The 23,448-nt window shown below is 38.7% G+C and overlaps 1 protein-coding gene across 14 annotated transcripts in view; it reads left to right on the top strand.

Annotated features, from left to right (window-relative positions):
• The window catches only part of TTC29 (tetratricopeptide repeat domain 29), a 243,679-nt gene that overhangs the window by 28,636 nt on the left and 191,595 nt on the right, over positions 1–23,448 (top strand). For 8 of the 14 annotated variants that reach the window (XM_063808348.1, XM_063808344.1, XM_063808354.1 and 5 more), the window contains 2 exons: positions 5,097–5,320; positions 10,604–10,789. In XM_063808348.1, coding sequence (XP_063664418.1) covers positions 5,097–5,320; positions 10,604–10,789 — 410 coding nt within the window. The remainder of the gene's footprint in view (positions 1–5,096; positions 5,321–10,603; positions 10,790–23,448) is intronic. The other 6 variants (XM_063808382.1, XM_063808377.1, XM_063808368.1 and 3 more) reach the window with 1 other exon arrangement.

Genomic DNA, 23,448 nt, shown 5'->3' with positions numbered 1-23,448 from the left:
TAAAAAGTTTATGGCCAAATGAAATAACGATTAAGCGAATAAATCTGAGTTTTGTTTATATTTCTATTTGTGTTTAAAACAATTCTCTTTCATACAGCAAGTGAACTTGGGCTATGGTTCTCTGTTATGAAATTTAAAACCTGAGAAATTCAAATCTAGTGGTAGAGATTGACATTCCTTTTTTTTAGATAGCCGATTTATTTTAATAAAAGAAGATTTTCTGGTTAAAAGAAATAATTTGCAATAACTATGAAGGTTTAGATAGGAACCTATTTATTAAACCACTATAATTGTCTTTTCTTGCTCTCAAATATTAGCAATGAGGCTTAAACAGTAGCATATTTGTATGCATAGGTATGTGCGCATGTGTGTAAAAAATAGAGATGATACCAGCATAGTTCTATATGCATATTTAAATACATTTCTATTTGTAACATCGTCTGTAAAGAATGATCTTTTTTAAAAATGTACTAGAAATTTTAAAAATTGATATCAGTTATATATCACAGATGTTTGAAGCTGAAAGGCATTGTGGAAATGATTGTCCAACCCCTTCTGAATCACTTAGTGTTCTTTGGTCACAGACAGCAGAAATGGATTCTGACTAAATCAAGTGGAAATGATTTTATTGAAAGGATATAGTGGAATTTAGAGGAGAACCCAGATCAGAAGAAAAAGACCAGACCCAGCCCTCTCAAATGGACGTAGTTAGCGGGAACTACGAGAGAATCTTGTCAAGATTCTTCCAGATTCATTGAGCACCAGCAACCTCCTACACCTTTATGTTGCTTGCCTCTGGTTTCAGAATTTTGAGAGAGAGACCAGTTGGCCTAATTTGGGTCAATAACCCACTCCTTGGCTAGGGAGTCCCTGAATTTCCATGCCACCAAGACTACACGCAACGTGGGATTGGTTATTTCTGAAATACTTTTAGAATGTGCCTCCTGTGGACCAAATCCAGCAAAAGCACCTTCATCTTCCAGGTGGGGAAAATGAGGCCCAGAGTGATTTTTCTGGATTTCTGACCCTGTTGTGATTAGAACTGAGACAGCCTTCTAACTGCCCTATCTAGCATTTATTTGTATCATTTATGGTCAATTTTAATTTTTATCTATTTATAATTTTCTTCATTTTGGCCCCCAAATGTTTTCTTCACTCCTAGGAAGATCGGCTGGCCGCCAGTGCATACACATACAAAGGTGGCATTGCTTGTGTGAGCAAGATTACAACCCCTTGTCCTCTCAGGCCTCCTATGTCACCCCCCAAACTGCCTTCTAGGGTAACACGTGGAGGTCCCCTCAGGCTCCTGAAACTCCAGTTATCTGAACCTTAACTCATTATCTTTCCCCAAACCTGTTCATCCTTTCGTGTTCCCCTCTTCAGCAAATTACTAATTACCCATTACCCAATCCCAAAACCTGGTTGTTATCCTTGCTCCTCCCTTTCCTTCGCCCTTGATATCCTTTGAATCACCAAGTAACCCATATTTTTGTCTCCTTAAAATGTTTTGAAATCACCTACTTCTCTCTATCCCTCCAGCTTTACCCTGGTTCCACCCCCAGCACCTCTCCTTTCCACAACCACCAGTCTCCCATCTGTTCTTCCTGCTCCCGGTTTTACCCTCCTCCCCTCCCTTCTCTTGGATCAGGTGTGAATTTCTGACTCACAGACTCGAGAATGCTAAATTGAAAGTCTTTATTTTTTTATAACTTAATTTTAATTCCTGGCCCTGAGCCTTGATCCTCCCTAGTGTAAAAATCCAATCTTGTCACTCTCAGGTAAAGTCAGTCCAATTCGGCAGTTTCTCAGGTTGTTCAAGATTCTAAAACTTCTTCCCCTCACCCTATTTTCCTACACGGAAACAGCATCGCACTACTGGGGGCTTCAGGGGAGTACAGTTACTAGATTTAGCAAATAGAAATACAGACCATACGGTTCAGTCTGAGTTTCAAAAACAAGAAATTTTTTTTTAGAATAAGTGTGTTCTATGCAATATTTGGGGAATACTCCTAATAAAAAAATCATTCATTGTTTATCTGATGTTAAAATGTACCTGGGCATCCTACATTTTATCTGGTAACCCCCTGGGGTAACAACATTTATTTTCAGATCTTGACCTGGAACAAGCTTGTCCAACCCAGTGCCCGTGGGCCACATGCGGCCCAGGATGGCTTTGAATGTGGCCCAACACAAATTCATAAACTTTCTTAAAAAGGCTATGAGATTTTTTTGTGATTTTTTTTAGCTTATCAGCTATTGTTAGTGTTAGTGAATTTTATGTGTGGCCCAAGGCAATTCTTCTTCCAATGTGGCCCAGAGAAGCCAAAAGACTGGACACCTCTGACTTCCAGGACTTTGTAATTGTCACTGCATTTGTCTGGCCAGTATCCATTCCTTCCTCCATCTTTGCAGACATAGCTCTAGTTTTGCTTGGGGGCAGCAACATGCCCAAGAGCAGGCAGGGTATTTGTTTTTCCAGACTCCTTGCACCAAGGTGAGGAGTGGGGCTGTGACAGGGTTCTGGCCAATAAACAAGTGGAAATCTGCTGGTGGTTGCAGGAATGTTTCATTTTTCCCTAAAATAAGGGATGCCAGTGCCAACCCACTTTCCCTTTTCTTCCTGTCTTGAAAGTAGACGTAATGTCTGAAGCTGTAGCAGCCCTGTAGCAACCAGTAAGGGACCAGAAGGAGGGAAAGTCAAGATAACCCCAGAGACATGGTCTTGAACTTGCCAGGCTACTGAACCAAGGCCCTCAGCTGCCTGCCTTTAGGCAAGAAAATTAGAAACCTCCATTTTTCACAGCACTGTGAGACAAGTTTCTTTTACTTATAGCTGAATGCATTCCTAGCTTACGAAGTCCTTTACATGTGTCCATCTCTGATGTACCTGATCCGTCTTTGTTCTATGAGCTCTGGAAATATGCCGACCTGAACCCTTCAGGAGCTCCCCAGTACTGCTCATTTCAGTTTTAGCTGTGTCTTCCTTCAGTCTCCAGTGGGCAGCCCATGAACAGTCATTAGGATACATCTCCTTGCTATGGCCAGATGACATTGTGACAGACTTATCAGCCCTCTCCTCCCAGTAACTTCTGGGCCACACATGATGCCCACTGGAATATTAAGTCCCTTCTCCTATACCATTCATGGGCTGTGGGCAATTACAGGGCTGGTTCTGGTCCTCCTCTGCCTAGAAGTGCTATGCAGGGACTTTTGCTGCCTTTGCATGCCCTTGCGTATGGGGAGGTGGGGAGAGGGATGTTGGTAATCCTCCCTGCCTTCAATAACCCTAGATGGGAAGCAGGATATGAGTGTTTTCTACTCTTGGCTCTCACTGCATTTCACAGGATGTTGACTTTTCTACTCTCTGAGCCCCTCCATTTGACTGGAGTGAGAAAGAGAAAGAGAACATGGCCCTCCAAGCATCTCACTGCCTTTCTCCATACTTTCCTCCTCTATTGCAATTGGAGGACAGGAATAAGTAAGAAGCACTATTCCTTTTCTCTTCCCCATTTCAAATATATCTTATTCTCATACTAAATGTTGGCATTTGATCTTTTGACCTAGGATCCATGTGGTCTCTTTATTCTCTTTATGGACTAGTTCTGTAACAACCTGACTGCCATATAGGGGAAGGTTGCGGTTCGGCTGGGACACTTCTTCCAGATGACTTTTGTAAAATGCAGTCTCGTCATGTCAGTTCCCTGACTCTGATCTCCAATAGCTCTACCTCCCTCCCAGCTTGGAGTCCAAACTTCTCACTGTTGTTTTTACCATAAGATCTCTTCATGATCTGGTCCCTGCCTTTTTTTCTAAACTTCCTGTCTCACCACTCTCCTGCTTGCCACTCCTTATTTGTTTGTTCTCTACCTAAGTTGATCCAATGGATAAGAAATCCTTGGTAGATGCAAGTCTAGTCACTTTGTTTTGTTTTGTTATTTGTTCGTTTTTTTGAACTCTGTAGGTGAAACTAATGCATAATGAGGAATTGAGAAGCAGCAGTGAGATTTCACATTTCCCAGAGTATTCTCACATACCTAATTTCATTTGGTTCCTAGAGGAATCCCATGATATAGGTAGCATATACTAATATACACAGCTTAGAGATGAGAAGACTGGAGACCCAGGGAGGTGAGGCAAAACTGGACTCAATCTTGGTGGTCTGGGCTGTTTCCACTCCACGGTGAATTTTTGTTGCCAGTAGTATCACATCATATCATTTGTCCTATTTTTTTTAAAGAATATAATATAATTAGTATAAAGCTATATCTTTTGGTATCTAATTGTTCTTTTAATGGAATAATAGCCACTACACAGCTATTATCTCACAATTCTGTTTATTTCCTTTCTAGAAATTTTCATGATTTGAAATTATTTCTCATTTGCTTACTTATTTGTTAGTCATGTTCTGCCCCTAGAATGTAAGTGTCACAAGGGTATGGAATCTATTTGGTCTAGAACAGCGCCTGGCACTTAGTAGGAAACTCAGTACCTATTTGTCGCTTGACTAAATGGAATATTCATTTGTCACTTTATCTTTTTGCATTTGATCATTGAAGTGAGAATATAATTATTAATCATTAACTTAATTCTAAATGAAAATAATTAAAAAATATATAGTTAGTAATAGATTTCAATAAATATTTTCTGCATGAATGAAAGAATGATGAACTTCTGTAACATACAGTGAAACTACTAATATAGAGAGAATATTGTTTTGATATTAAATGGCAAGTTTTATTTTTGCTTGACTTGTTGAGTTTTTTTTTTGGTGGGAGGCTGATATATCAAGTATTTTTTAATATTCATCAGTCAACTAGCTTGTTTGTCCTTATCAAATGGAGCTCAGCTCTGGAACTGATATGTTTATAATGTAATTTCATTAAAATTACTGTGTTTAGATAGCTCCTGGCATCTTTCATTAAACAGAAGTTGTTCAATTATAAGTGTTTGAGGCAAAGATCTTTTGATAGTTTTCAGTGCTTTCACTGAGGGATAAAAGGCAACATGATTCAACCTTTAATTATTAGAGAATGAAAACACCGTGCGGACTGAAAGGATTAACATAAACCTGAGAGTGTTCTGATTCATATTGCCAGTTATAGGAACTCCTACAAGAAGAATATCTGTGTGGACATGCTGCGAGATGGTTATCATAAGTCCTTCACCGAGCTCTTCGCTCTGATGGAGCAGTGGGATGCCCTGAGGGAGGCTGCGAGAGTCAGGTCCCTCTTCTGGCTGCAGAAGCCCCTGGAGGAGCAGCCTGATAAACTGGATTACCTCTACCATTACCTGACCAGGGCTGAGGACTCTGAGAGGAAAGGTAAGTGGTGGGACTGTGGGCAGAGCACAGAAGGAGCCAGAACACCGAGCTCCTGGGGGAAGATTCCAGATTGTTTCATGTATGAATTTGAAACATTAAGACAACTTAGCACACTTCAACCCAGTCAATTAAGCGTCTTTATGGAATTAAGGAAAGGGAATGTTGGATCACGAGGCTGCCCAGACACGGGGGCATTCTGGTGATGTCCTTCTGAGCCAGGGAAGACAACACATAGCACCTAATAATATCTCCAGAACTTCCCCATGAATTAACATAGTTCCTATCATTAGGTTTAAACCTTTCTACAGTTTTTCTGTATACGTAATCTGAATATTGACTTTCATAGAGGAGATACTTTCAAAGAGTACTATAACTTGAAAATCACACTGATTTTCCTAAGTTTAGATAGTGGACTTTGAAGTTTGGGTCAAGAAGTCCTACTGATTTGAATCAGATAATTTATCTTTGTAAATAGTAAAAAGACATGAAAATCCTGCAATTCACAATTGCAAATAAAATTGTCAGTTTTATATTTTCCATGACATCATTTCTAATACATTTTTTGTATTTCAAAATTTTCCAGAAAGTTAGTATACATTCCAAGTATTAAATATTTTCATTTCTACACTAATTATACTGATATTGTTGTCATAAATATTTCTTAGTTACATATTAGGAACTGGTCATTTTAACTAGTCATCTATAATCAAATAAAAAAACGAAATTCTAGAATTTGGCATGTAAATTTGGTATTCTAAATTATTCTTTTCTCCAAATTTTTTGGGGAAAATACCACAGGATTCAAAAAGAAAAACTCAGGCCTCAACATGACAATGTCTACATGTCATTTCAGGCTTTTCTATGAGAAAATAGGGTATCATCAACTTTTTGTTACCCAATGGTACCATGGAGAAAATTTATGGAGTCATGTAAACAACATTAGAAGAGTCTCTATATGTTGGAGCCAATACATATTTCCCATCAGGTTGTGACCTGACTTATGAATATGAGACACACAAAAATGTGAACAACAAAACAAATGAACTAGGGTGTGTGTGTGGCAGGGGTGGGATAGGAGGTAGTTATGTATATTATGAAAAGGGTTTCACTGCAGGATGGATGTGAAAAAAAATATTTTGGTGAACTTTAAAATATTATTTACAATTATTTCTCAAGAAATTAACTATTGTAAATAAAAAGTGCTATTATAAAAAACCTCCATTTTGGCTGGGCGCGGTGGCTCATGCCTGTAATTCTAGCACTTTGGGAGGCCAAGGCGGGTGGATCACCTGAGGTCAGGAGTTCGAGACCAGCCTGGCCAACATGGTGAAACCCCGTCTCTACTAAAAATACAAAAAAATTAGCCGGGCATGATGGCGGATGCCTGTAATCCCAGCTACTCAGAAGGCTGAGGCAGGGAATTGCTTGAACCCAAGAGACAAAAGTTGCAGTAAGCTGAGATTGCTCCATTGCGCTCCAGCTTGGGTGACAAGAGCAAGACTCCATCTCAAAACAAAACAAACAAAACAAAACAAAACAACCTACATTCTAGTATTTGCCCAAAATTCTACAGTGATATTTAAACTGAAAGTAGAACTAATTAAGATAATATTTGCTCATTAGCTGTTTTATTCCATTGAATTTTATCATATTCACTGTTTTAAATTGAGGCTTTCATTGGAGATAGTGTAAATATAAGCTAAATATGTCACTTGTCATAAGGTGTCATAGATGTGAGCCAGCTTGTCATAAAGCTTTTTCAAATTTATAAGAACCTAAAATGCCAAATAGTCTATTTCAGGGTAGAAAACATTTTAATATATAATATTTCTTAAAGGAAAGTTACTATAAGTAAAAATGTTTCTCCAATCCAAAAGTTAACAAAGCCTAACTTTTTGTTTTGTTTTGAGACAAACTCTTGTTCTGTCAACCAGGCTGGAGTACAGTGATGTGATCTCAGCTCACTGCAACCTCCTTCTTCCAGGTTCAAGTGATTTTCCTGCCTCAGCCTCCCGAGTAGCTAGGACTACAGGCACAAACCACCATGCCAAGCTAATTTTTGTATTTTTAGTAGAGACGGGGTTTCACCATGTTGGCCAGGCTGGTCTCGAACTCCTAACCTCAAGTGATTCTCCTACCTTGGTCTCCCAAAGAGCTGGGATTACAGGCGTGAGCCACTGCACCTGGCCCAAAGTCCAATGTCTAATAGCCAAAGTCTCTTCTGTAGGATTATCTCCCACAAAACGCAGTGGCTTTTGTGTGGTTGAAATATAGAAAATTAAAATTATTACAAAAGTATTACTGGAAAAACTTCAGCTGAAGGACATGTAAACATTTGTGTCACCTTTTTTCAAAAATTGTTATAATTTTTTTTCCACATTCAACACATGAACTTTATTGGAGGAAAATTGTGGTTTGAATTAGGGATGTACCAGAAAATGAGATATGCACATTCACTCTTATTAACTTGAATGAATCCTAAATCTTAAAATGTGTATGTAAGCCTAGAATATAGAAATATGTTAATAGTATCTTAAAGTTCCATTCCATATGGTTGTGACATTAGAGACAATTTTCTTGAGATAGCATATAACTGAGCAATCTCGTTGCTTCTCATTGGAAGAACCATCACTCTAGGGTCACAGTGAAGTTCATTTAATCAAATCTATGGCACTAACAATAGTCATCTCAGGTCAGTTCTATCTCTTGAGACTTACAGAGCAGTAACCTAGAGTTATTTAAATTACTTTATAAAACACTTGCTGTTTTATAGCAAAGGTGTGTTTAAAGTAAGCCAATCATTTCTTTTTGGGTTATTTTCCATTTGTTAAAGTGTTTCTTTGTCCCTGATACTTTTTTTTAAATATTATCCATTGTCGTGAATCATTGCTGTGCCATCTGTGACATCTGATTTGAGCCTTATGCCCCATGGGGCTAGGGAAGAGATGACAAAAATGGTAATGGGTAAGAGAATCAATAGATAATTCAAACATTATTTACACTTGACTTTTAAATTTATTAAGGGTTGAGCAGCAATTTTTTTCTAATAATGTTTGTTTAAGATACACAAATTATGTTCTACTAAAGCAAAATTCCACAGGTGTTTACAGATTTGATGTAAAGCAAAACAAAACAATTTTCTGGCCAAATAAGCTTGAGAAATACCTGGTGAACTAACATTGAGGTTAAGCAGGTTAATTTATTGCAGGACTAATCAGAGCATTTAGCATGCTGATGTATATTGTGTGGTTTACTGAAAAAGGAAATTTGCAAAAATGTTTCCCAAATTTATTTTATTGTAGAATCTTCTTTTTAAGGAGCATAAGAAACCCACAATAAAATTGATTTTCATCTTCTGAATATACCTGCTGACAATTCAAGGAAGTGGTCTACAAGCAAGGAGAGAAGGCTACTTGTAGCCTTTGTAAAGGGCACAGGACATGTATTTGGATTGCCCAAAGATTTGAAACTTGAATGTATTCTTTTATATTTAATATTCTAGAAAACCATCCTTTTTTTTCATAGAAAAATAGCTTAGCTGACAAGTAGTCTTTAAATATGTAATCCTGGTAGCTTATCTAACTCATTCCTAAAAAAAAAACCTTATGAAATGTTGCAAATATTTTTACATTAAGGTTTAATTACTAAAATATAAAAAAATTGTTTCATGACTACATATATTTTTAATTATATATATATACTTTTTATTGAAGTGGAAAATATGAAATGTTTTACTTACTGACTTCTAAAAGCAATAACTCTCTAATCAGTAAATATAACCAAGAATATGAAATATTACAAAACAGACTTTAGTGTTGTATTCACATTATGTAGGAAGTTCATAATGGAAAGACAAAGCACAGAAGTATTCTGAGGTGGGAGTATTTGCATCAGACAAATAGCTTAGGTCATGCTCTACTTTTCACCTGAGCTGTCACCTGGTGTGAGTGTCCTCGAAAAGCAGAATGGCTCTCCAGAATCTCCAGCAACTTCCAGGATAGGGAGACCTTTTTATTTTGTTTTCCAGTTATTAAATTTATTTTGATATAAATGTTAATTTCCATTGGAATTTTAAAGAAGTATATGTAAAGGAATAGAATCGGTTTTAGAAATTTCTTTTGAAACATTGGGGTGACTTACTTACAGTTCTGCAGAATGACCCTTTGTTGTAATCAACCTGTTTCATTTTTTCTGACTTTTGGTTTTAATCTTACAGGTGTCCTAGTGGGCAATATTTTTCATAATTGTAATCTCTTCGGGAATATGTGGGTTGACTCCTCTGGTAGTAGTGAACAATTAATATCAGTGAATTCTAATAGATAATGATTGTTATTAAAAAATTATTGGAAGGGTAACCCAGAGACCACTGCATTTTATAATACAACTATGATTTCAGCATAAATACAAAAGACATAAATATTATGAATTTGTTCATATTCACCATTAGAGTGGAGTTTACAGGACTGAGGCACAACTTATTAACACACAGACATATTCGTTCAGGTTTACTATCACAGTGGGGTTTATAAGACTGATTCACAATTGACGGACACATTTTTTATGTAGATATAGGTTAGATACCCTTTAGGAAAAAAAACCTACAAGAGTTTAATTAAGAACTTTCTGAGTAAAAACGACTAGTATTTATGCATTCCCAGCAAAAAAATACCCATAGAAAACAGAAGTGTAGAAGTCTACTCTTTCTTAACATTGCTAGAAATTTGTATTGCTTGAAAGCATATGGAGCTTATAGGGTCATTCTGATCATCATTTGTTGTATCTATCAGGCCCGTGACATTTTTATGTTATGAAATACCTTGGTATTTTCATATCCATTCTGCTTTCTTCATTTACATTATCTTTTACCATGGCTGAGAAACATTGCCATCTCTAGAATCTCTAAGTACTTTCAAACCTCCAGTGGGAAAAGTACTCAATGAAACTACATAATCCTTTCTTCCAAAAGCACTGAGCATGTTGCTAGTAGATATTGTCCTGTCCTACATCTTAAAGCCTCCTGTTTCAATGAGATAGTGTCAATTTCCTACATGTTCTAAGTTTTCAGAAAGCCTTTTGTTGCTTTACTCATCTGCACATCCTTTAATTAATGTAATTAATATAATAGTTAAAATAAATTAATTTTTGCTTTTAGACCCAATTTTTAAAATTGGTAATCACATCTTTAAGGAAAAATAGGAAGTCATGATATTGGTTTGCCGTTCTAAAGGGTGTGCCATGAGACATCTTTCTAATGCCATTCATGGTGCTTTTCTCTCTTTGAAGAATCCTTCGAAGATGTATATAATAACTTGTATGCTCTGGCCTGTTACTTCAATAATTCTGAAGACAAGTGGGTAAGGAACCACTTCTATGAACGATGTTTTAAGATTGCTCAGCTGATCAAAATTGACTGTGGAAAGAAAGAAGCCGAGGCACACATGCATATGGGTCTTCTCTACGAGGAAGATGGTGAGTGGGCATTTGCCAGGATGCCTTGGGTATGTTTTGGTGGATCCTGAGATCACACAATGGAAAAACACGTGGTGGTCGAGAAAAAAGACTTGAGATTTCAGCATAATCATGTATATTATTGAGATCAAAAAGCAAAACCATGTGACTTGTGGACCCAGCTGCAGTATTCCTTGCAGAATATTTTTTGCAGAATCCCTTGCTCATGCTTCTGCCTGAGTGCTCAGCCTACAGTTCCCACCCGGTAACATCCTCACCAAGAGAAAGCATTCTCCCCAACCCCTCCACACACAGGATGAAAAGAATGAAAGGTATACTTTGAGATTTTCATAATGCCCCATGCCCCTTATATGAAAACCAAGAAATATCTGTATAACTCACATAACACCTCATCATGATTTTTAAAATAATTCCTGAATGTAATACTCATTTAAAAATAACTTCATACTTAATAACGTTAAGACAAGCCAAAATCTAAAACAACAACAAAATTGTCAGAAATAGATAATATATAGTGGCTGATCAAGGATTGCAAATAGGAATTTAAGAATGGAAAATTTTTATGGCAGAATAGTGTGTAGATAATATGCAAAGAAAATATAGGGAAAGATGAAAAGATTTGATCTTGAATAATGCCATTTCTTCCCTCAAAACACTATCTCATTTTGCATAAAAGTTTTTACCTTGGTGAAACTGCTAAATTTTAAAAATATTTATTATTTTCTGACTAGGACTGCATAGGACTTTGAAAGTGCTTCAGGAAGTTGCAGTTCATGTGATTGTAGCTAAAGCTCACGAGGCGCCTGAACATTGTCAGAAGCCACCATGCGTGCTAGACATAGGGAGTATTAGAAAAGCTCAGAGAAGTGAGAGATCATGCAGACTAGATTCAAGGAAGGCACGACGCAATCAGGAGGGACTGGCAAGGGACTTGAAAGATGGGTGGAATTTAGGCTTGTAAATAAATAGGAATATATTCTGTGAAGAGGGAACAGTGTACACTAAAGCATAATTAGAGCAAATGGTAAGAGGGACAACCTGCATCCAGTGGGAAGTGTGGAGTGTTTTTTGGAATAGTTAAATTATTTTTTTAACTTTTATTTTAAGTTCAGGGGTACATATGCAGGTTTGTTACATAGGTAAACTTGTGTCATGGGGTTTGTGGTATAGATTATTTCATCACCTAGGTACTAAGCCTAGTACCCATTATTTTCTTGTGATCCTCCCCCCTCCTCCCACCCTGGGAAACCGCAGTGGGAAGGTAGAATAGGGACACACCAGCAGTCAGAGCTTGGACTTAAGCTTCTGTACATGGAGGGCAAGGAAAGGAGTGTGATATCAGTCTGTCTGTGATACAAACTGTCAGAGGAGGGAAAAGAGGAAGGGGGATGGCTAGGAAGCTGCTGCACTCAATGTAATTAACTCGGATAAAACAATGGAAAACTACTGTATTTAAGAGAACATATTTAAGTATTCCACTACAGTGCAATCTATAGTATCCCAGAAAAGGGAATTAGCTAAATGTATTTAGCAACATCCATGCAACAGAGTTCTGTGCAGTCATGAAATAGGTTAAAGCAAAAGTCATTGGTTCATTCAACAAACGGTGATTTAGAACCTAGTGTCGGGGGATAGAAGAATGAACAAGACAAAGTCTCTGCACTTGTAGAGCTTACATTCTTCTAGGAAAACCAGGTCTTAACAATCAATAGCTATATAATATAATATTAAGTCAGTGTTAAGTGCTACAATAAATAATAAAGTAGAGCAAGGGGATACACAATGGTTATCACTTTATATAAGGTGCTTATCTATTATAAGGTGAGACAGCAATGAAATGAGGGAGAAGCCCTCGTGAATATCTGAAGAAAGGGGTTCCAGAGGGAAGATGCAATAAGTGCAAAGGTCCTGAGGCAAGTGCATGCTGATCATTGCCTAAGGACCAGCAAGAAGGCCAGTGTGACTAGAACACAGTGAGTGGAAGGTGGGAAGTGGAAGAAGCTGAAATTAGACAGGGAGGCTTAGGATAGATCACACTGGGGCTTGTAGGCCAAGGTGAGGACTTTGGATTTTATTCCAAATTAATATAGGAAACCCCAAATATGTGTTAATTTCAGAAAAAATGCTCCTGATACCTTAAATAGAAAAATAAGATATAAAACAATGTAAAATATATTTATATTGTGCATATATCATACACTAACACATTAATAGTAGTTATTTCTGAGTGCAGAGACTCTAGGTGATTATAAATGTACACACTGGAGAGATATGGCTTACTATAAATTGAGAAGTTATTTCAGAAATTTGAGAAGTTATTGAGAAATTTGTTAAAAATTTCTAGCCTGTTGCTAAAAGTCAAGTTTTAATTTTCAAACTGTACAAAAGGGTTAAGTTCTTCTTTACATAAAATTGAAAGTAAAATTATTTTTATTTTGTTTTTGTAATTACACCATCAAATTCTGTCTGGACTGTCAAATGGAACTGTCAGTTACTGACCCCCCCACCAAAAGAAGTCATAGAATAAATCATACATATTATGTGAAAATAGGACAAAGAAGTCAGGGCTATGTTGATGAAAACTGAAGAGTGGCTGCAGTGAGATTCAGATAGCTGTCATAAGTGTATTCTGAATTTTTCTGTAAATTTTATTTCTACTTTTTAAAAATTTTGTTTGATTTTTAAATTTTTTATGGTGGTGAAAAACATAACATAAAACTTAGACATCTTCATCATTTCTAAGTATATTTAGCAGTGTTAAGTATATTCACTTGGTTGCACAACCAATCTCCAGAATTTTCTCACCTTGCAAAACTGAAACTCTTTACTCATTAAGCAGCAACTCCCCATTCCCCTCTCATTCTGATTTTTAAAAATATCTTAAAATATTTCTATTGGAGGATTTATACATTGCTTAATTTATTTATTCATTCATCTATGCACCCATTCGTTCAAAAAATACTCTGCCTATGGGCCCTGTGGTTAGTACGCACAGCACCATGTTGCACCTACCATTTAGTGGCAGCCACACAGCAACTGAGGGAAAGGATGAGGTTGGAAAATGTGAGCAGTCAGGGAGGGTCTGCCATGAGATTACACTCTCAGGTCCTTGGCTTGCTTGAGTTTAGATGCTCCACCCTATTGGATGATGAAATACACTCATATTTCATAAGTAAGAAGTTTGGGTTACGAAGAATTGTAAAGGCTTTTGCTTTTGAGATCATTTGAGAGTGTGTTATTTTGTTTTGGAACTACTTTTGTCAGATCTAAATATTTTGTCAGATCTAAAATATTTTTCTATGCCCTTAAATAGTTCATAAACCCTAGAACCATACCTTTATTGCCTGACAGATAAAACAACTAAGTCAGTGTTGATGAAAACTCTAGAGATTAACTTTGAGTGTTTGATGTACCCAGTGAGGGTGAAAATTATCTGTGAAGCTTCTGTAAAATGGGGTAGAATTTTCAACCTAAAAAAAGTGAACTAGGAGTTTCAAGAATATGTGACTAGAGTGGAGTGGGGACTTACCTGGCTGAAGGGTTCCCTCTGAGGCGATGGTGGTCCAGCTTCCACATATCTGATCTGATTGGTCCAGACAAGCGAATGGAGGCCTTGCAGCAACAGCTAGGTGGCAGCTGTGCCCAGGGGCAGGTGGCAGCATCCTGATTCCAGGGGTGCCCTCATTCATGCTAAAGTGGGACATTAGCTGGCAGATGGCAACGGGCAGGTGGTCAGGGCCCAACCAAGCAGGCTATAGTCTTTGGCAGGGCTCCAGCACACTCAGGGAACCGTAGAGCAAATGAGGAACATGAGCAGAAGCCAGAGCCACAGAGACTGGGCACATGGCTACAGTCAAGGGTCATGTTCATCCCACTGGTGTAAATGTGACCAGAGCCCCACGCAGAGCTCCCTGGCCAGAGTCACAAACAGTAGATAGGTTCAAGTCCCCACTGCTGCTAAAAATGGGTCTTTGGTGTGCGGCATGGCCTGGTTCCCTTTGACTCAAGGGCTGGCAGTCTCATTCTTCAGGTCAAATATCTTTAGATCTTTACCTGGGGTGGCTGGTTTGGAGTAGTCATCAACTGAAAAACACTTGGAACAAATCAGCTCTATCTTCTTTCAGAATTTTGACCTTATTTGTAAGGTTTTTATTATGCAAACAGGACAGATGGACAAGCAGCATTCTCACTGTGTCTGTGGGGCACTGGAGAAAGCTCTCAGACACTGGATCAATAGATGTTCCTATTCTTTCTAGAGCTGCACACAGAGGTCTATTGGGGCCAGACATGACTGGGGAAACACCAGCTCCTCCTTTGGTATGATCTGAGGCCAGGGAACAATAGCAAGAGGAGTGGCACAGCCTTCATTTCAATCCTATCCTGCCAGGTCAGCATTAGTGGTTGGATACAATGCCAGCCTCTTCTCTGGCATAATGAGGGATTGGGGTCCAAGCCTTGCAGTTGCAGCTTTATTGGTGAGGTTTGGGGGGCATGCAAACTAGCAGTAGGGTTTACCACACCAGCATTCATAGTTGAGGAAGCACCAGCACTTTCCTCTCTCCGCTTCCGCATGATGAGCTAAGTTCAAGCCTTGCTTTTGACCAAATTAATGGACTTAAGCACTGAGACTAGATGGTTTACGTTGAGCTGTGCAGGAGGCCAGCCTTCTTTGTGGAGGAGGGGGGGCGGGCTAGACTGGAGAGGTCAGTCTTGGACAAGTTAACCCTTCATTTCAGTCCATATTTTAGTCCTTTCCCTTCTCCCAATTCCAGTGGGTGGCTTGTAAGTATCATCTCCCACTTCTTCAGCAGCCCATTCCATTTCAACCCATTAGCTTTGAGTCTAGATATTGACTTTGCTGTGGGAAACCCAGAGGAAAATTAGATGTCCTCTTGGATGATAGATGATTGGTGACAACCCCAAGTTACTGAATATGTTCACTGCAGACAAGGCAGGGGAGACCATTGTAAGAACAATGTAGAAAGTGCACATTTTCCAGTTTGGAAGACCCTCCTGTATGACTTTATTACAGAGTTGGAGTAAAGGCTAACCACAATCTAAGCATTAATTCCAAGTTCTTCCAATGACTTGGGGACTTCTGAAGAAAGAAACAGCTGTCCTGACTAGCTTGCTCAGTTCAGATCCTAAAATTTATTGTTGACAGTTTTTGGACAGACACTAGCTAGTGTATCTCTATAAATTGCCAGGAGCTCAGAAGGCACCAGGAGCAGCACAGTATTGTGAAGACACGTTGAAATAACTACCAGCTCTCCCTTGAAACACCTAGCAGTGGAAGGCAGACCCAGCAACAGACTTCTGGAGGAGGCCACCACTATAAGGGACTGTCCCCTTTCCCGTTTTGATCTCATAGAGAGGAGTTAGAATTGGGAGTCCACTTATCCCTGTTTGCTGATGGTCAGTACCCTTCCCTAATTATCTCCTCTACCCATTCTTTAGTGATCATGGCACCATGTGATTTTGTTTTATTTTTCCATGAGTGTTATGAAGCAGTGGTTCAGCTTTCTTCTCAGTACAGTATCCATCCCATCTTTAGCAACTTATTTTACTCTCACTAAAAAAACAATAAATTCTATCATTGAGTCTTAACCCTGTAGGTCTCCCACTCCTCAGTTTTCCAGGGGTCATTCCTGCTGATAGTCACCAACTCCCAAAGGCTGACAACAACTCTGCTACTAGACCCTCTCTTTGAGTCTTTAATCTATCTCTGCTTTCCTGACTTGCTTCTGGAAGGCCATGATGTGTGCCTAGACAAATATTCCATTTACTGGAACAATTGCCATGCTAGCAAGGTAACTTGGTAAGCAGCACTCACAGCAGACCAACTGAGAGCAGCATTGCTTTGTGAGAACTTGCAGAGGCAGGAGCAATAGCAGGGTGCTGGTCTCCCATTATCCTATCATCAGATGCTGTATGATTAGGAGCCAGACGCAATAGCAATATGACATGGCAAAGCCTTGGTACAGTTCAGCATTCGTGATTTGATGTAACATCAGCCCCTCCCCTGCATGATCAGCAGGGGGTGGCAGGGAGCGGGAGAGGGACCAAGGAGAGAGGCCCTGTGGTTGCAGTCATAGGGCATGGCATACAAATAGTAAGATTTACCACATGGGCAATCATAGTTTGGGGAACACCAACCTCTCCCCTGTCAGGAGAGAGAGGCCTCCTGACAAGCCTTTGCAATAGGTCACGATTGATTGCCTTGAGCATTGAGCCTAACTAGTTTCTATGGAGCTTTGCTAGCGTCCATCTTCTTTTCTGAGAAGCTGGCCTGCAGGGGATCAGTTCTGGATGTGTTAACCCCTACCTCTCAGGTCTTCAAATTATGCATAAGGAGTGCTGTTAACCTAAAGAGATTTTGGTTATATTGTGACCACCAAAGTCCTGTCCTTTAAGAATGAGGACAAAAATGGGACCATGAGTAAGTCTGTAAGCTTCAAAAGAAGCTTCACCCCTAAGACTAGATGTTTTCAAGAACTGACCAAAGTAGTGGGTTAAAGTAAAAGAATAAACATCAGCCCTAGAAGAATGCCTGGTAAACACAAGAATTTTTACCAACTACCACCCACCTTTAGTTAGCAGAAGAGGATTCCACCAGCATCACATGGTCAGTGAATAGAACCAAGGGGAGACTGTCCACTCTGCTTGCCTTTGAATACCAGGACTAAAGAGCATCCTCCTAACTGAGGGATGTAGGAGATGAAAGAAAAACTAAGCATTAATCCAGAGGCTTAACTTGGGAAAAAGAACAAACCTGTTAAAGTGGTAGTTTTAGAAAACTGCTTTGTATCTTCATAAAGACAAAAGTAGAAACTAGAAAGTCATAAGGATAGAACCAGATGATATGAGAATGAGCACCATATAAAATCAGGAAGGCATTCAATACAATGTCCTGGGAGAATTAAGGTACAGAGTAGAAAAAGAGTGAAATTGACACAATGAAAAATTGAGTCCGTGATGTTGAGGACAAACTTGAATAACGATCTCAAATTGCAGGGGAAGGACTAAGAAATGAAAACAATGAGAGAAGACGACAAATATGGAAGTTCCTGAGGAAGAATACACAATAATTGGAAATGAGACAATAATCAAATATATTTTAAGAATGCTTTCTTGTTCCTCACACACCCCAAAATTCTGAATATGCATATTAAAATAGCTTTTCATGCTCTAGTCACAATTAATAAGGAGATATTCATAGCTAGACAAATCGTTGGGAATATTTTGAATATTCAAATAGAGAGAGACTCCTACCTGTATCCAAGGAGAAAACACGGATCACCTGCATTGGACTAAAAATTAAACAAGTATTTAGCTTTCTCCTTTGCAACAATAAATGCCAGAAGGTAAAAAGAAGTAGAGTCTACAAAGTTTGAGGGGAGAGAAAAGAGAGTTGAAATACTGTACAGTTGAGAATTGAGGGCTATAGAGCAAACTTTTGGTTCCTGGGTGAAACAACTGGAAAACATTCTTAGATATGCAAGGTTCAGAAACTGCATTATGAATACAGTTTCTGTATATCATATTCTGGAGCCCAACAAAAGATAAGTCAAAATTAAAAGTTCAAGAATAGAGAAATCCTGCTGTAAAAAAATTGACAGTAAACAATTAAATCAATTAAACATAAAGTTAAGTTTGCAAAAAAACGCACATTAGTAATTTTGGCAGTAGAAGCTACACAGTATAAAATTTAAGTATGATTTTAATTTTTATCTGCATTTTTAATATTTACTATTGTACAGTAATGTTGATTACTTCTCTATCTCATTTTAAAAATAAATTTTATGAGAAACTTTTATAAATACACTATTAAAAAAACAAGTAGAAAATATGGGCTAATATTTATGCAATTTTAGATGAGAAAGACCTTCAAAACAAAAACAATTGAACAAAGCACAAGGGAAAATGATGGGGTTTATTGAGGGATAATTATATCCTCTCTGCTCCAAGTATAAAACAAATTCATAAGAAACAAAGGAGTCACACAGATCATAATTGTTAAGGTTGATTAGAGAATAGAGCTTTAATCTGTTCTAATCAGAGTCTCTATTCTCCCCCAGAATTAATCTTAACCACCTAGCTACTGGCAGACTGGGCAAGTTCAGGCTCTCATACAGGCTCAATGCTTGCTCCTGTGAGCTTCCTCATAGAGTTCAAAAATCACCCTCCTTGAGAACTGAGTCCAGAGAAGATGAAAGTAAAGAATTTCACCAGTCAGATATGTCCTGCCTCTTCCCTTGATGAGAAGTGAAGAATGAAGGAGAGAGGAAGTCCCCTCAAGGAAGACTAAACCCAGAAGGAAATAGTAGACCTCTTAACTGACACAGTTTCCTAGTGTTTCCTTCTGGACCAAAGACTCAATACCTTGTCATGGGTCTTGGGATTGGGATCCACTACTCAAAAAGTGAGCTCCCTGATTCAGTCCTGCATTCCTAATTTCCTTCACTCAAGTTTCTTGAAAGCTCCTGCCAGGCTAACTCAGTAACTCAGTGTGAAGAAGAGCCAGCCAATAAAACATAGATGTCCATGGAATACTATGCAGCCATAAAAAGGAACAAGATCATGTCCCTTGCTGGGACATAGATAGAGTTGGAAGTCATTATCCTCAGCAAACTAATGCAGGAACAGAAAACCAAATACCATATGTTCTCACTTATAAGTGGGAGCTGACTGATGAGAACACATGGACACACCATGGGGAACAACACTCACTGTTTGGGGGATAGCAGCAGGAAGAATAGCTAATGGATGCTGAGCTTAATACCTGGGCTATGGGATGATCTGTACAGTAAACCACCATGGCATGCTTTTACTTACGTAGCAAACCTGCACATCCTGCACATGGTACCACTGAACTTAAAAGTTGGGGGAAAAAAAGAAGAACAGAGGTATCAAAGGAGTAGGCACAATAGTTACGGTTGTCAACACTGAACACAGCATACAGACTATATTAGTCTGTTCTCACATTGCTATAAGGAACTACCTGAGACTGGGTAATTTATTTATTTATTTATTTATTTTATTTTTTATTATACTTTAAGTTTTAGGGTACATGTGCACAACGTGTAGGTTAGTTACATATGTATACATGTGCCATGTTGGTGTGCCACACCCATTAACTCGTCATTTAACATTAGGTATATCTCCTAATGCTATCCCTCCCCCCTCCCCTAACCCCACAACAGGCCCTGGTGTGTGATGTTCCCCTTCCTGTGTCCACATGTTCTCATTGTTCAATTCCCACCTATGAGTGAGAACATGTGGTGTTTGGTTTTTTGTCCTTGTGATAGTTTGCTGAGAATGATGGTTTCCAGCTTCATCCATGTCCCTACAAAGGACATGAACTCATCATTTTTTATGGCTGCATAGTATTCCATGGTGTATATGTGCCACATTTTCTTAATCCTGTCTATCATTGTTGGACATTTGGGTTGGTTCCAAGTCTTTGCTATTGTGAATAGTGCCGCAATAAACATACGTGTGCATGTGTCTTTATAGCAGCATGATTTATAATCCTTTGGGTATATACCCAGTAATGGGATTGCTGGGTCAAATGGTATTTCTAGTTCTAGATCCCTGAGGAATCGCCACGCTGACTTCCACAATGGTTGAACTAGTTTACAGTCCCACCAACAGTGTAAAAGTGTTCCTATTTCTCCACATCCTCTCCAGCACCTGTTGTTTCCTGACTTTTTAATGATCGCCATTCTAGCTGGTGTGAGATGGTATCTCATTGTGGTTTTGATTTGCATTTCTCTGATGGCCAGTGATGATGAGCATTTTTTCATGTGTCTGTTGGCTGCATAAATGTCTTCTTTTGAGAAGTGTCTGTTCATATCCTTCACCCACTTTTTGATGGGGTTGTTTGTTTTTTTCTTGTAAATTTGTTTGAGTTCATTGTAGATTCTGGATATTAGCCCTTTGTCAGATGAGTAGATTGCAAAAATTTTCTCCCATTCTGTAGGTTGCCTGTTCACTCTGATGGTAGTATCTTTTGCTGTGCAGAAGCTCCTTAGTTTAATTAGATCCCATTTGTCAATTTTGGCTTTTGTTGCCATTGCTTTTGGTGTTTTAGACATGAAGTCCTTGCCCATGCCTATGTCCTGAATGGTAATGCCTAGGTTTTCTTCCAGGGTTTTTATGGTTTCAGGTCTAACATTTAAGTCTTTAATCCATCTTGAATTAATTTTTGTATAAGGTGTAAGAAAGGGATCCAGTTTCAGCTTTCTATATATATGGCTAGCCAATTTTCCCAGCACCATTTATTAAATAGGGAATCCTTTCCCCATTGCTTGTTTTTCTCAGGTTTGTCAAAGATCAGATGGTTGTAGATACATGGCATTATTTTTGAGGGCTCTGTTCTGTTCCATTGGTCTATATGTCTGTTTTGGTACCAGTACCATGCTGTTTGGGTTCCTGTAGCCTTGTAGTATAGTTTGAAGTCAGGTAGCGTGATGCCTCCAGCTTTGTTCTTTTGGCTTAGGATTGACTTGGCAATGCGGGCTCTGTTTTGGTTCCATATGAACTTTAAAGTAGTTTTTTCCAATTCTGTGAATAAAGTCCTTGGTAGCTTGATGGGGATGGCACTGAATCTATAAATTACCTTGGGCAGTATGACCATTTTCACAATATTGATTCTTCCTATCCATGAGCATGGAATGTTATTCCATTTGTTTGTATCCTCTTTTATTTCCTTGAGCAGTGGTTTGTAGTTCTCCTTAAAGAGGTCCTTCATGTCCCTTCTAAGTTGGATTCCTAGGTATCTTATTCTCTTTGAAGCAATTGTGAATGGGAGTTCACTCATGATTTGGCTCTCTGTTTGTCTGTTATTGGTGTACAAGAATGCTTGTGATTTTTGCACATTGATTTTGTATCCTGAGACTTTGCTGAAGTTGCCTATCAGCCTAAGGAGATTTTGGGCTGAGACAATGGGGTTTTCTAGATATAAAATCATGTCATCTGCAAACAGGGACAATTTGACTTCCTCTTTTCCTAATTGAATATCGTTTATTTCCTTCTCCTGCCTGATTGCCCTGGCCAGAACTTCCAACACTATGTTGAATAGGAGTGGTGAGAGAGGGCATCCGTATCTTGTACCAGTTTTCAAAGGGAATGCTTCCAGATTTTGCCCATTCAGTATGATACTGGCTGTGGGTTTGTCATAGATAGCTCTTATTATTTTGAGATACGTCCCATCAATACCTAATTTATTGAGAGTTTTTAGCATGAAGGGTTGTTGAATTTTGTCAAAGGCCTTTTCTGCATCTATTGAGAGAATCATATGGTTTTTGTCGTTGGTTCTGTTTATATGCTAGATTACATTTATTGATTTGCGTATGTTGAACCAGCCTTGCATGGAGACTGGGTAATTTATAAATAAAAGAGGTTCAATTGACTCACAGTTCCACAGACTGTATAGGATGCATGGCTGTGGTGGCCTCAGGAAACTCACAATCATGGCAGAAGGTAAAGGGGAAGCAGGCACATCTTCACATGGTAGAGCAGGAGAGAGAGAATTAAGGGGGAACTGCTACACACTTTAAACAACCAGATTTCATGAGAACTCACTCACTATCATGAGAACAGCAAGGGGGAAGTCTGCCCCCATGATCCAGTCACCTCCCACTAGATACCTCCTCCAACATTGAGGATTAAAATTTGACATAAGATTTGGGAGGGGACACAGATCTAAACCGTATCACAGACATCTCAGAAACTCAGTCACATAAAGATACTTAACAGAGTCCTTACAGTATCCACTTAGACATCAGGGGTGCCTGAACTGCTTTCCCCAAGATAATCTACCCTGAAGGCATCTCTCACCCAGTTCCACTTGAGCCATATCCCAGGCAATAATTCCATACAACTAGAAACATCTGAATCTCTGTGAGCATTCCCCAAAGAGGCTCCATTGCTGAAGAACTGCTTCAGAAAGACTTGTATGTCCCAAGACACTCGTGCTCTGGCTGTGCCTCAGCATGGTTCTGTCTGCAGAAATATTTGGCGACCTAAAACCACACCAGTATCTGCCCAGGCCAAGGAGTAATATCAACATCAAAAGTCCCTGTAATCCTTGTCACCACCCAATGTCTGTGGGCTTCTAATATCCTGTGTTTTATCTCCCAGCTGCCCAGCGTCAGAGCCTTGATGTTGTACATGATGGTGATGGTTTCAACATTTTCTGTCACAGCAACAAATATGTTTGTCTGCATTGACTTAGATAATATTCCTATGAGAATTCTGAGATTAAGACAAACACTGTCCCCCAAAGCAGAAGTAAACACCATCACTAATTATTGGCTACGGTCAAAGTAAAATAGGCTGAAGGTTATGTGCTACCTATAGCTCTATAGACTTTCTCCCCCACCTAGAAAGCACATGGGAAATCAAACAAACCAGAGTAATTAACATTTTTTAAAGTGGATAATGATAAATCAACATTATATATTTTAAAAAGTAAATCATTCAAAAACTTTGGTTGTTTATTGCTATAAGAAAATCCTTGCAACACATTTCGGAACTGATCAGGACAAACCTCTAGGCATCAGCATAGTCACTGTGAACTAGTAGTTTAGGGTAGAGTTTTTGGCTCTGCTCTACTCATCTACCTGGAAGTTTGACTAATAAACTTCTGAGCCCCT

The sequence above is a fragment of the Pan troglodytes genome, chromosome 3 (assembly GCF_028858775.2).
Source record: "Pan troglodytes isolate AG18354 chromosome 3, NHGRI_mPanTro3-v2.0_pri, whole genome shotgun sequence".
Taxonomy (NCBI): Eukaryota; Metazoa; Chordata; class Mammalia; order Primates; family Hominidae; genus Pan; species Pan troglodytes.
The sequence above is the reverse complement of the archived record's forward strand: the minus strand, read 5'-3'. Positions and strand labels throughout refer to the sequence as shown.